General features: G+C 45.6%; 1 protein-coding gene across 2 annotated transcripts; it reads right to left on the minus strand.

Moving 5' to 3' along the window:
- Positions 1 to 5,205: 5,205 nt before the first annotated feature.
- FAM110C (family with sequence similarity 110 member C) lies at positions 5,206 to 13,023 on the minus strand. Of its 2 annotated transcripts, none has more exons than XM_017860341.1 (2): positions 11,875 to 13,023; positions 5,206 to 8,040 (listed from the first exon to the last, which is right to left on the minus strand). In XM_017860341.1, exons 1-2 carry the CDS (start codon positions 12,818 to 12,820, stop codon positions 8,021 to 8,023), a joined length of 966 nt encoding a protein of 321 aa, XP_017715830.1. In that variant the 5' UTR covers positions 12,821 to 13,023; the 3' UTR covers positions 5,206 to 8,020. The 2 variants fall into 2 exon arrangements, with proteins under 2 accessions (XP_017715830.1, XP_017715829.1); XM_017860340.1 differs by having other exon boundaries at positions 11,820 to 13,017.
- Positions 13,024 to 13,251: the final 228 nt, after the last annotated feature.

Genomic DNA, 13,251 nt, shown 5'->3' on the forward strand with positions numbered 1-13,251 from the left:
TTTAATCTCTGTTGCAAATGCATATTTGGTAGAAAATGTTCTTCCTCGAAGAAGGACCTGTGGCTCTCTAACAATGTTCCTGACACTACATCAGGAACGCTGGCCATAGTGACAACATCGAGGTACCCTGTGACAGGGGTTAGCATTAGGTGTGTAATGCTGAGTAATGCCGGCAGGGAGGCAACAACTTCCTGTGGCCTTCAAGCTAGACTTGCTCACTCAGCCCACAGCCACCAGGAAAAGGTGAGTAACGCTTCCTTCCTGCCTCTGCCTGCACGGTCAAATTGTTGACAGTTGGCTCAGTTTCTCTTCTCACCTGTAAAAGGATAATGTTTGTGTAGCCTTGGAACACATGCAAGAATCTGCAAGTAGATATTTGGAATGTGCATGTCTTGGCCTTTTCTTCCACTGTCGCTGGAAAGAAACCCAAAGAACTTAAGCTGTGCTGAACTTTCCAGTACTTCAAAGTAAATTTAAAGGATTTCCTGTTCTTTTTACAACCTGTGGTCATTTCCCATTTACCTAAAATCGATATTAGCCACAACTGAAATAATCATAGTTCTTCTAGACTTCTCTGAGGTGAGCCAAAAGGTCTTGGACTTTGAATCCAGACTTAGGATTCCATGATACACAAGAGGAGCTTGTACTTTAAATTTACAACTCTGTAGTGGAACTTGTACCCAGCAAATGGGCCGCCAGCCAGTTCAGCAGGTTGCCAGAGTGTGGCCCTAGCCAGCACTGCCCTGAGCTCTCCGGAATAGTTTGCTTTCCCTCAGATTTTCTCTTTATTACTATTCTTAAAACACATATCATCTTATATAAAATTATCAACATAGATTGAACCATGATAGCCTTTCCTGCAACATGAAAATTTACATGCTGCTTTAAAATGTGTGTGCGTGTGTGATGCTGGGGTTGCATTCTTATCATCAAGGCACTTCCATGTCACCTGAGTCATTCAGTGGCCGGTAATGTGGGAACTTCAGGTAATTCTGGAGTGGCATTTTGTATCAGAATCCATGCGTTTGGGTATTTATCTGTTGAATCAGTTATTCCCTTGAGACGTTATGGCATCTTCTTAAGCATTCTGGTTGGCATTAAATTGTCCTCATAAACCAGCACAGACAGAGAATAGAGCAGACTTTGGAGCCAGGCAGATTCAGGTTCACATTCTCACTCTTCTACTTACTAGTTCTTTGACCTAGGCAGGTAATGGATTTCTCCACACCTCTGATCCTTGCAGGTGGTCATGGAATTACACGGAACAACCAACAGAAAGCACTTGTACAGTTCCTATTACTAAAGATGCCTGGGGTGTGCTGGCTCCTTGCTGGCGTGGGCCACTCTCCTCTGCTGTTCTGGAGTATGACAAGTCTCTTCTCGGGGTTCTTTCAGGGAGGTCCTCCCAGGTGCAGAACTGAAGCTTGGCTTCATCCACTTACTGCATGTTAGATAAGCTTTTTTTTTTTTTTTTTTTTTGAGACGGAGTTTTGCTGTTGTCGCCCAGGCTGGAGTACAATGTGTGATCTCAGCTCACTGCAACCTCTGCCTCCCGGGTTCAAGTGATTCTCTTGCCTCAGCCTCCCGAGTAGCTGGGATTACAGGTGCCCACCACCATGTCTGGCGAATTTTTGCATTTTTAGTAGAGATGAGGTTTCACCATATTGGCCAGGCTGGTCTCAGACTCTTGACCTCAGGTGATCCACCCACCTCAGCTTCCCAAAGTGCTGGGATTACAGGCATGAGCCACCGCACCTGGCACATGTCAGAGAAACTTCTAACTGACCTCAATCCTGACCACGTGGTCTTCCCCACCAAGGAGGCAATGTTCTAAGCTGCCCTAATTCAGAGCAAGAATAAAACTGCCAGACCAAGCACTGAAGATGCTCAAGTGCTCACAGTAGTTTTGTCATTAGCTTCCCCAGGAAGTGGGAACTAAAGTGAAGTCAAGAACAGGTCATCCAGACACTTGTTGGTCAAGTCTTCCTCTAGGAACCTGTAGCCTTCCCAGCTAGCTGGGAAAGGAGAGTTTTCCCAGGACTTGGTGTTAAAACTAGAAATTGTCGGGCAAATAGGGAAAGCTGGCCACCCTGCTAATGTTGCCCTACCCAAGGCAGGGCTCCCCTAAATGGACACTGCACAGAGGCAGGAGTCCTCTCCTGGGCCTTGGCACACTGGGCAGCTGTGTGAGTTTTCGGTCTAGGTTCCTCCTAGGAGATGAGGGTTGAATGTCATGATATCTAACATCACTGTTGGCCATAACAGTCTGGTCCTGGCTGAGTCGTACCTGCCCACGTCTCCAGATGCCTACATTGGTCTCTCCTTAGCATCTCAGGCACCTGGAAGGGAAATGGCATGAGAGGACTGGGGGGGCACTTGGCAGACACTCCCCCTTTCTGAACTGTGGAAATGACTTGCCAAGCAGGTTGAGAAAACAGGTTATCGGGTCCTGATAACATCTGCCCAGCCTGAGCCTGCTGTTTGCCTCCAAGGGTGTGTCTGAGAGACAGCTCTCAGAGCCCACTTAGGGAAAACACACCCCTCCACTTCCCAGCTGGCCTGCTGTGGCCTGTGAGTGTCACCATTTATTTGCAATGTTGACTCCTCTTATTCTCTCCCTAAGTTTGAGAAGTGGACTCCTTCTAAAAGCCAAAGGAAGGAATGCAGTCTCTTACCAATGACCATATAACCTGATAAAGGCTACAGGCTGCAGATTCATTTGTGGAGTGTTCTGCTTTTTGTTCGGTTTAGATTTCAAAGCTTTAAGCTTCAGGGTGAAAGACCTCCAGGGACTAAAGCTAACCTCTCAGTGAAAAAAGTGCCATTTACAATTTGCATGTTATCCTTCTCTGTTGCTTGGTTCTCTTTATGTGATTTGGACTTTGGGTTTCATTTATGGTCCGGATAGATCAGCCATCAGATAGAAACCATGAACTAACAGGCTCACATGAATTCATCAATCAGGCTCATGGCACTGCTCATGACATTTCCTCACTTTGCTTTCCCTCCTCCCTCCCTTCCTTGATTTTTATCATCTATCATCCATCTATGTATTATCTGTGTATTATTTCCTTACTGAGTGTCTGCTCCCCTGCTAGAACGTAAGTCATCAACCAATGGCAGGGAGCTTGGTGAACCCCCAGTGCCTTGTGCAGTATTTGGCTCCTCGATACATGCGTGTGAGTGAATTCTGTGTGCTGTCATCAGTGACAGCCTTGATTCAAGCTACTATTGAATAAATAGCACAGTCGTTTTGGTACCACAAGGCGGACAGTAGATTTAGGTTTAGACAATTCTGTTATTTCCTGTTCTCGCACTTGTAATTAAGAGTCCTCCTTAAGCTCAACAGTGAGTAATCAACAGAGTGTACTGAAGCCAGGATCCAGGTCTTTCCACTCTGATCCTGGGGTTCAGATTCTCACTTTCTAAGGAAATTAATATTCAATTTTGACCTAAAGTTAATAGTTATTAGTGATTTAATACAGTCTCCCCTTCAGATCACATGTCAACTTTAATGACAATTTTTAATGAGATAATATAAAGATAACAATTGGCCAGGCATGGTGCCTCACGCCTATAATCCCAGCACTTTGAGGCTGAGGCAGGCAGATCACCTGAGGTTGGGAGTTCGAGACCAGCCTGACCAACATGGAGAAACCCCGTCTCTACTGAAAATACAGAATTAGCCAGGCGTGGGGGTGCATGCCTGTAATCCCAGCTACTCAGGAGGCTGAGACAGGAGAATCGCCTGAACCTGGGAGGTGGAGGTTGCGGTGAGCTTAGATCGCACCATTGCACTCCAGCCTGGGCAACAAGAGTGAAATTCTGTCTCAAAACAACAACAATGACAACAAAAGATGACAATCAATTGTAGAATTTGAGGCATTGTAACAGAGAAAATTAAGTAGCCATTGCTGGACCGGAGCACATGTTCTGGGATTTCTGTGCTGCCTCCTGTCAGCTGCTCCATGCTACTTCCAAGACCAATATTATAAGGTCCTGGTTGAGACACTCAATTTCCTTTGTGTTTAGTATTTGTAACCTGGAACATTTAAATAGAATATAAATCTATTTGATTCATCAATGAAAGTGCAAAGTGTAACCACCTAAGCATTGTGCAAGCCCCCAAGTTTACCTGAAGGGAAAAGGCAGCTGCTGTTGAACTCTGCAACATAAGCCACACCACCCAATGCTTGGGCCATTTCTGAACAGGTACAATAAGAGAGTTTCTACAGCAGCCTGGGTATCTGTCCATATTCTTCACAGAAATAAAGAAGTGATGTGTTTCTTCTCCTCAAGAAAACCCCTCTTGGCTGGGCACAGTGGCTCACACCTGTAATCCCTGCACTTTGGGAGGCTGAGGCAGGTGGATCACTTGAGACCAGGAGTTTGAGATCAGCCTGGCCATCATGGCCAAACCTCGTCTCTACTAAAAATATAAAAATTAATTGGGCATAGTAGCGGGCACCTGTAATCCCAGCTACTCAAGAGGCTGAGGCAGGAGAATCACTTGAACCCAGGAGGTAGAGGTTGCAGTGAGCTGAGGTCGCTCCGTTGTTCTCTAGCCTGGGCGACGCAGTGAGACTCTGACTCCGAAAAAGATAAAAACTAAAAATAAGAATAAAGCAAGCCTATCTTTGGATTCTTACCTAGGGTTAGGCATAGGCCACTGCAAGACTGAGCAAGACGGCAGAGTCTGGCTCAGCCAGGACAGCAAGAAGGACGATCAGGCTTCCATGACTCACCGGCTGCCCAAGCCTCCACACCCTCAGAGTGCCTGGTGCACACTGAGACCAAACCCGACACAAGAAGAGTCTGCCTTCACTTAATTTGCTGATGAGAAAGATTACAAACTGTGCTTTTGTTTGTATCTTTGTGCCCATTTTCAATGACGATGTTAATAAAACACGAAGAAAAATATTTTAAGCAAAAGACTGGTGAAACAATTAAAAACAACTGAAGGAAAGCAAAGTTCAGAATATTCAAAATTGCTTTGACTTCATTTCAAAGCAACTTGAGGAAATTTGATGATTTCAGGTGCCATACAACTCACCCAGGACAAGCATTGGAATGCCTTCCCCTCATTTCTACCGATAATCTGATGAGAGAACACTCAAGAATGGTAGAAAACAGAAGGCAAGGAACTGTAATGAGCAGACTCTCATTTCAAATTTTTGCCACATTATTCAAACTCATAAATTAGTATTAATAAATGATAAAAATACTTTATTTCTTTAATACAGAATATACAATATTGCACTCCAGTTACAAATAGTGTATAGAAAAAAGCTCTGTTTAGAAACTGCCAAAGCAATTGTCAAAGTCTACTAATGTTTTCTGGCGTCACCAATGATAACCACAGTGCTGATCTTTGAACCAACTGAAAAAGGGCAATGTTCAATAAAGCCTCCTTTTTGTCAGTTTCAGTGCCTAGCAGTTCAAAACATTCCATTATGTTTAATTACATTTTTAAAAATTGTCATTCTTTCATGAACAAATAAAAGTACCTTGCAGCTGTCACCATTGCTCATTCTCGTGGAAAGCTGTCACAAGCTTTTCATCCAGACTGAACTAAACAGTCTGATTTTTCTCAAAGTCACTCAGTAAATTGGGGTAATTCAGGTTTGGGTAAGAAGTTCTCTAGTTTTACTTTTTATATATATTTTTAGAGATAGGGTCTTGCTCTGTCACTCAGGCTGGAGTGCAGTGGTGCAATCATGGTTCACTGCAGGCTTGAACCCCTGGGCACAAATGATCCTCCCACCTTGGCCTCCCAAAGCATTGGGATTAAAGGTGTGAGCCACCACCCCTGGCTGAAGAAAGAACTTCTCACCTCTTACACATACTGAAGACATGGAGCCATGGCATGAATCTGAATGGAAGGGAGGGAAAATTAACTCACTTCTTTAGGAGTCTGGTGCCACCCAGTTCCCCTGTTCTTCATGCCCCTTTTCTGATATCTACTTCTAGAATTCACTCCAGCTGAATTCTTCTCTTTTCCTGTACCACCACCAAAGGTGCAAACATCTTTAAAAGATCTTGGTGGTTTTAGTTGAAACCATTTTGTTTTATATTTTCACCTATGATGTGAATGGTGAGTCTGCACCATTTTATCTTAAATAAATCCGCCCCAGGCTGCATCCATCCTGTTCTGACAGTAGAAAGGCATGCACACTTTTACTTAAAGCTTTCATATATAAAATTAATGGGACATCTGAAAATAAGGGAATTGGGTATATGAAAAGATCCTTTAAAAAACTGCTCTCATCTTTGACATTATCTTTTTTTTTTTTTTTAACTAAGTGCAATATAGTGAACAACAAAACAACAGCATTTTTAGAGCAACCTTTGGGGAAAATTCTTAGATCAGGGGACCTGCTGTCCTGACAGAATCTATATTCAGAAAGGTACATCTGGTGGCCAGCAAAGACTCCCTAAATGTGTACCTGGGACTTATTTGAAAACAAGCCACTATAGTACTGAGTACTTAATGGAGTGGCAAACACTCCACTTGCAGTCAATGAAAATCCAATTATACAATATACACAAAGAGATGACCAAGAAAAACATGATTTAAAATTATACTGATAAAAACTAAAATCATCTGAAGTAAAACAAAACTATCTGAAGACGAATAACTGTAAAAATAAATATCTAAGTCACCCAGTGACCTACTCTCATGGTGAAACAGTTCTAGAAATAGAATACAATATTAACCAAGACTTGAATAATTCAAAATGAAATGGCTCACAAAATATCATATCAATGAGAAGCTCATTTCTCTCCCCTCCACATTCTCCTCTCTAATGATTTTCTTCTTGAAAAGATATATTTTGATACTAAGTTTTTGAAGAATTGGCAACAAATTTTCTTTGGGTTATTCCTCAGAAGGTTCTGAATCTGAATCTATTTAAATACTCTGGGTGTCATGAGCAAGTTCAGAATTAGGGACCCAGTAACCCCCATCAACATTCTCATTCCAGCCACCCTCAGGCTGTCCCTTGTTTCAAAATATGTCCTTTGCAGAAAAGAGTGAATTGGTGTCAAATTTGGGTTGGTTATGTCATATGTGGAGGCATGAGTCAGATCAAAGGGCAGTGAAGAGGTCCTGCCTCAGATGCCTGTGGTCCGTGTAAACCAAAGTTTTCTGTTCTTTTTGGAAGCTGGGAACAAGAGAACTATGGAGTACATTCTAAATAGTGCTGCAAAAGTGAAATGTTGTATTCATCTGACCAAAGGAAACTCCAAGATTCTTCTGCCAACTCTCCAGAAACTGTCCAGTTACAATACAAGGTTTTGTTTATCAGTATTTAAACTCTAACTTATCTTTTAATGGGTACTTCCACATGCCTACACCCCAAATGGAGAATGACATTAATAGCATGACCTTGTAGCCCTCAAGTTATTTTAAAAGTGCTTTCTGACTTGTTAAATAAGATAAGCAGTAGTATAGTTGGGAATTAACTATAATTTATAGTGCAGTAATGCTCTGGCAACTGGGGTCAGCGTGTATGAGTGTGTGTGTTTACTCTTTTTTGGTCACAGAATTGAAGCAGAATATGCCTTTTAGTGATTACTTTGATTTAAATGATGCTAGTCAGCCCAGGATGGTCAAAAGGGGTACGTACCATGGCATTCATGCTTGGTTTTCATTTTCCTTGATTAAAAAAAAATCAACTTAGATATTGTTAAAATGCATCACAGTACCTCTTTGTCAGCAAGTCAGTCAAAAAGATTTCCAAACAGCTTTACGGTTTCCAGCTGCCCTCTGGAAGCAACACTAGTTTCACCTCAAACAAGGAAAATGCCTCTTAGAGCTTCAGCTTGTTACAACTCAGCTAAATTTCAAGGTCTGTGTTCCCATATTCTCTGTAGTATTTTAAACCTTCTCAGAGCCCTTAAGCTTTGTCCATGGGATGCTGTATTCCTGGTAAAACAGCAATCATGTGGTCACTTAGGCATGCTGGCCAAATGGTCCTGGGATCCCAAGTCACCCATGAAATCCTTCAAAAAGTCTTCATCACCGGGAAGGTTTGCTTCCTGAGGAGATAAAGAAAAAATAGTGAATCAACTCTAGTCTAGACAAAAGTTAGTATAATGAAAACTAAACACTATACTGGTCTGGTCCCTGTAGTTTTTGTTTTTTGACATTTTCTGCATTTTGAAACATCTTCTTTTGCATTTTAAATTTTGACAAGAGGTCAGTAACTTTATTAAATACAACTATCATCTTGTTTCTCTGGCAGAACAAATTCCATCTCCCTGCAGGCCTTTTCAGGGCTTTAAAATTTCTCTTTGCCTCCAACTACTCATGGGGCAGTAAAGAAAACTTCTTTAAATGTTGGTAAGGCCAGTGCTAACTACTACAGCGTTGGACAACAAAATAGGAAGCAATGCAGGCAGTTGAACTAAATATCTGAGGCCAGACATATTCCTCCCTTTTCAAACACCATTATCTCTTAAAGGCCCAGGTATGGATCACGACAGGGAAGAGTGGCCTTATGGCTACTCAAGCCACTTGTTTACCAAAAATGTGCTCCTAGTTGCATAACTTCCCAGAATAGTCAAAGAAGAAAGGAAAAGAAAGCTGGGATGTCCCAGGTTTATTTCTTCTGCATCTTTGCAAATATGAACACAACTCTGTTTCAGGAGCTTTCGGTGGGCTTCTACAGGTACCTCTTTTTTCTTTGCATCAAGGATAAATGTGAAGATAGCTGTGGAATTGTCTGAACATTTTTGCGTTGAAATTAATCAATGTCTTATCCCTAATTTCCCAAAGAACAAGTTATTTATGCCAGTATTAAAAGCAGCAACTTATATATTCTATGCAAAACAGAAAACCAGAAAGATCTAAATTTTGGCAAGTCCCCAGTTGGATAAATTGAAAGACAGGAAGATGACTAAATCACAGCAGATAAAAGAGATATTTTCATAAACTAAGCTCTGGGAAACAGAATACCACAATGACCCACATACAACCAACTACTACTCATGGGTTCCCAGAGGACTTGTGTGCAGATTATATGAGTCATTGCCCAGTTCTGATAGTCTGTTTTGAAAAGTAATTATCTTTACCCCACAGGGCAAGAAACTTATAAACTTATTTAGTTCTATTATAATTGAGATACTTTTATTATAATTTATAAATCTCTATCTACCAAGGGGACAAAAGCCTCCAGATTAAACATATCTGTTTTCTCTTTCATTTAGAAAACCTGCCTTATTTCATCTCAAGTCTTCTGAATCTTTCATGAAATCCTAAAAGGAATCCTTATAACTTTCAGCAGAAAAAGCACAGCTTATATTCCTGCTTCCACATCTTCCAGAAGTTGCAGAACTGGTCTCAGAACAAGGGACTTCTGCGGGAAGTCAGAAGACCGCCCCACTGACCAGGTGTTCACACTCTGTCCTGGCTTTCTCTGCTGGTCTGCTCCAGTGGGAACACCAGTGCTGGGAGACGGGGAGCTGTGAAGGCGCTGAGGTCATGAGCAGACACTGTTTCAGTGATCTGGAGAAAGCTCAGGCAACTGTGTTCTCCTCATACCCCCAACCCCCGGTAGCCAGGCAGTAAGTCTTTGCATTGCAGTTTCAAAGATACAACACTGTCAAAGATACAACACTGTCTTGGGTCTAGGGAAGTACATTAGTAAAGAAAATCTTTATAGTGCTGGTGACTCCAATTCCATATAAAAACTGGGGCAGCTTCTGTGTGATTGTCCCCCCTGCTCTGAGAAATAATGTGAAACTTCTCAGAAGACAGTTGCTGTTGTCTCCAGCCTGGAACAAATGGGATTCAGGTGGAGGGAGACATGAGGGGAGGAAGAAGCCCATGAGCCTTTTTCCTGCCTCCATCCTTAGTGCCTTCCCAAACCTGCTCTCCCTTTCCCTCTTCCTTCAACTATGTCTCCTTGTCACAAAAGTGAAAGCTCTCACAGGCTAACTAAACTTCTTATATTTTTCATAGGTTCAAGCCTAAAAGGTCTTTAGGATTTAGTCTATGAAGTCAATGAAATTCTCATTCAGGTCACTATTTTGACATTGGCTAATTCGAGATGGGAACCAGCATGGGTGTGGAGGCATCAGAGCAGGCTGCTTTTATTTTTATGCTGTCAGGTTTCATTTTGGTTTCATTTGTATGCCATATTATTACCTCACCACTATTTATACCACCAAGTCTACCTACTGCCTGCACATGCTCTGGCTACCTGGAGGGAGCTTATTCATAAATTTACTTCTCACGTATTTCAATAGACAACTTTTTGTTTGTTTGTTTTCCATTTCTGGGTTTCAATCGTGCAACACAGGTTATTACTACACAGACTAGAAAATGTAGAGGTTGAAAACCATCTGCCTATTTCCTTTCTTTTTATGGACAAAGGAAGCCTCTGGTCTATAGTGCAGGAATCACTTGCTAACATAAGACAGGCCCTTAGTTCTTGTTTAGTGCTCTATCCACCAGACAGTGTCCCTCCAAGGACTGTGGCCACTCTCCAAAGCTCCTGCCCTACATATGGTGCCATCATGGAAATACCCTTGCCAGCATTCATTCATCTCAGATCTAAAAGACAATCTGTGAAAACTACAAATTAATGTTTGTTTGCTTTTTAGAACTTTGCCTATATATATTTGTTGGGGACTTAGGCTAGTGGAAAACACAAATCTTCTATAAATTATAAGGAAGAACTTAAGTCCTGAGCCTTGAGTTCAAAAAAAAGAATGAATTAACTTCTTCTCATTAATTTTCATGTCTATACTAAAGTCATAGCCAGAGAAGTTATTGGAGATTTTTTTAGCTGTCGAGCATAGGTGAGCCCTGTGCAAACATCTCTTGGGCAGCCTCCCCCAAACTCTACAGGCTGCCATGCATCTTCAGTTAGTTTATCACAATGGCAGACAATAACTTCATCTCACGATTTTAAAAATTAGAGCAAGTTGTCATTGAAGGGTAAGAGAGAGAGAAAAAAAAGATGTTGCAATGTTTAAATTCTTGGTTCTCAAAGAGAGCCCTGAAAAGGTACTTTCTCTTCACTAATTTCCAAGATGCCCATAGGGAAGGGCAGGGTAACAGTGAGGACCAGCACTCCTTAGTTTCCCAGTGAAAAGCAAAAAGAGCTCGAGGTCAATCCTGCACTACTCGTTGTCCAAAGGGAAGTTACTTCCTGTAGTATCATCAGGGGCAAATAAACTATGGACTCTAGTTACAATGAAGTCCAATTTCCCCAGTTTAAAAAACTGAAGCTCTCAAAACAATTTAAATAAAATTTAGCCAAATAAAGATCTTTGTTGCTAAGTGAATGCCAAAGTGCTGACAAGATCCTGTAGAGAAGTTCTTACCACTTCAGCACAGGCCTCCAGGAAAGTGCAGGGAGCCTTCCTTTCTGTTCCAGGTAACACAGCAGCGCCTACCTAGGGCTGCAGGTGGACCGGTCAGGTCCAATCAAACATCAGGAACTAGGGCCCACAGCACAGGTCAATGAACTCAGGAACTAGGGCTCTCAAGCTGTTTTCAGCGCGGGAAAGAATACTAGGGGTGTAAAACTGCTTTCTGGCAGCATTTTGGATGCCTCCTGTTTTCACAATAAGTCAAATGGGACATGTTAATTTGCAGAATTGCCTTTCCAGGCAGCCAGATGCAGCAGTCTCCTAAGGGCCTGGACCTGCAGGTACCTAGATTGCTACCTTCTGCTCTTCAGCAGCGGGGGCTCAACTCACAAGCCTCTGCGTCTGACTCTTGGGTCTCTTTCACACTGTAGCTCAAAATCGCACTCAGTTCTAAGCATTAGCTGAAACTGGCCATCGCCCAGCTCGGTCACACTCACCAGGACTCCCAGCCCCGCACACGGCCAGCCCCGCCCCAGCCTTCTGAGCACACACCTCGGGACCTGCTCTGCTCCTGGCTGGGGGTCTCCGTGGCCTTCTTACAGGTGTACAGCCACTTGATGATGCGGGCGTTCCTCTCGATGACCGAAGTGGTGCTGGGCACCTGCTCAATCAGCTCCTCCTCCTGCAGCCCGTCGTCGTTGCCGCCGCTGTGCCGGGAGAAGCCGCTGCCGGAGGTGGCGACGCTCACGCTGCGCACCTTGAGGGTCACATGGTCCGACCCCGCGGTGAAGTTCTCCCTCCCCAGGGCCTCCACCACCTCGGGGTCCAGGCCGCAGTACTGGAAGAAGGTGTCAGACTCGGCCAAGGCAGCGGAGTAGCGGGAGCTGAGGTCCGACTGTGAGCGCTGCAGCCCCCGACGCCTCACCACCCGCGGCTCGGGGCCAGGGGGCGCGGCCGGGACACCGGAGGGCGCCGCAGAGCGCGCGGCTGGGGCTGGGGTCTCGGGGGGCGCGAGGTCCGCTGCAGCGCCAGGCTTGGTCGGGACGGTCTCCGGGTTCCGGGTCTTGCCCTCGTCTCCCGTCCGGGGCACCGGCGCCTTGTCCTTCCCCGGCCCCTGGAAGAGCTTCTTCACCAGGCTCGCCCTGGGGCCGTCGGCGCCCGCTCCTCTCACGAACTCGCATTTCTGCCGGTAGATGATCAGCGAGTCGGGTCTCAACGGCTTCCGCGCAATAACCCTGCGCGCCACCGGGACGGGGGCGCGGGCCGGGGGCCCAGGGTCGTTCCCCGGGCACTTGATCGCCCCGGGGCCGCTGCCCTCGGAAGCGACGCCCCGGCCAGTCCCCGGCCGTCCCCGCACGTACTTGGCGCGATCCGCCGCCAGCCTCTCCACTGCGCTCCTGCGCGCCGGCCGCGCGGCGTCGGGGTCCCGGGGAGCCGCGGGGTCCCGGGGAAGGAGCCGCTCTCTCGGGGACGCGTTCAGGGCCGCCAGGGCGCGCATCCTGGCGGGGAATGGACCGGCCGGGGCTCCGGGTCCAGCGGAGACGCGCTGGAGTGGCAGAACCGGTCAGTCCTCCGGCCGGTTCCGAAGTCCGCGCCGGGTGGCGAACGGCGCCCCAGTGCCCAGCTGCCCAGGCCTGGGGTTGGAGAGAACCGGAGTCCGCACCGATTGGCGAATCTCCCCAGTTCCCGCCCCTCCCGACCTCATCGCCACCTCGACTGGCACCGCCCGCACCCCCGCCCTGGCCGCGTCCCCGCATCCCCGCCCGTCCCCGCCCGTCCCCGCCTCCTCACTCCCGCCCGGGCCCGCCTCCCTCGCCGCTCCCCGGGTGCCAGCGCCCGCCCTCACCTAGCGTCCGGGGTCCCCGCCCTCACCTCCTGCCCGGTGCCGTCCCCGCCCCGCCTCACCTTCTGGCTGCGCTGCCAACCGCC

The sequence above is a fragment of the Rhinopithecus bieti genome, unplaced genomic scaffold (assembly GCF_001698545.2).
Source record: "Rhinopithecus bieti isolate Rb0 unplaced genomic scaffold, ASM169854v2 scaffold_51905, whole genome shotgun sequence".
Lineage (NCBI taxonomy): Eukaryota > Metazoa > Chordata > Mammalia > Primates > Cercopithecidae > Rhinopithecus > Rhinopithecus bieti.

Coding starts and splice junctions, on each gene's coding strand:
- FAM110C (XM_017860340.1), bottom strand. CDS start 12,820: ATGCGCGCCCTGGCGGCCCTGAACGCGTCCCCGAGAGAGCGGCTCCTT. Junction 8,041..11,819: donor GTGCGGGGCTGGGAGTCCTG/GTGAGTGTGACC, acceptor TTATCTCCTCAG/GAAGCAAACCTTCCCGGTGA.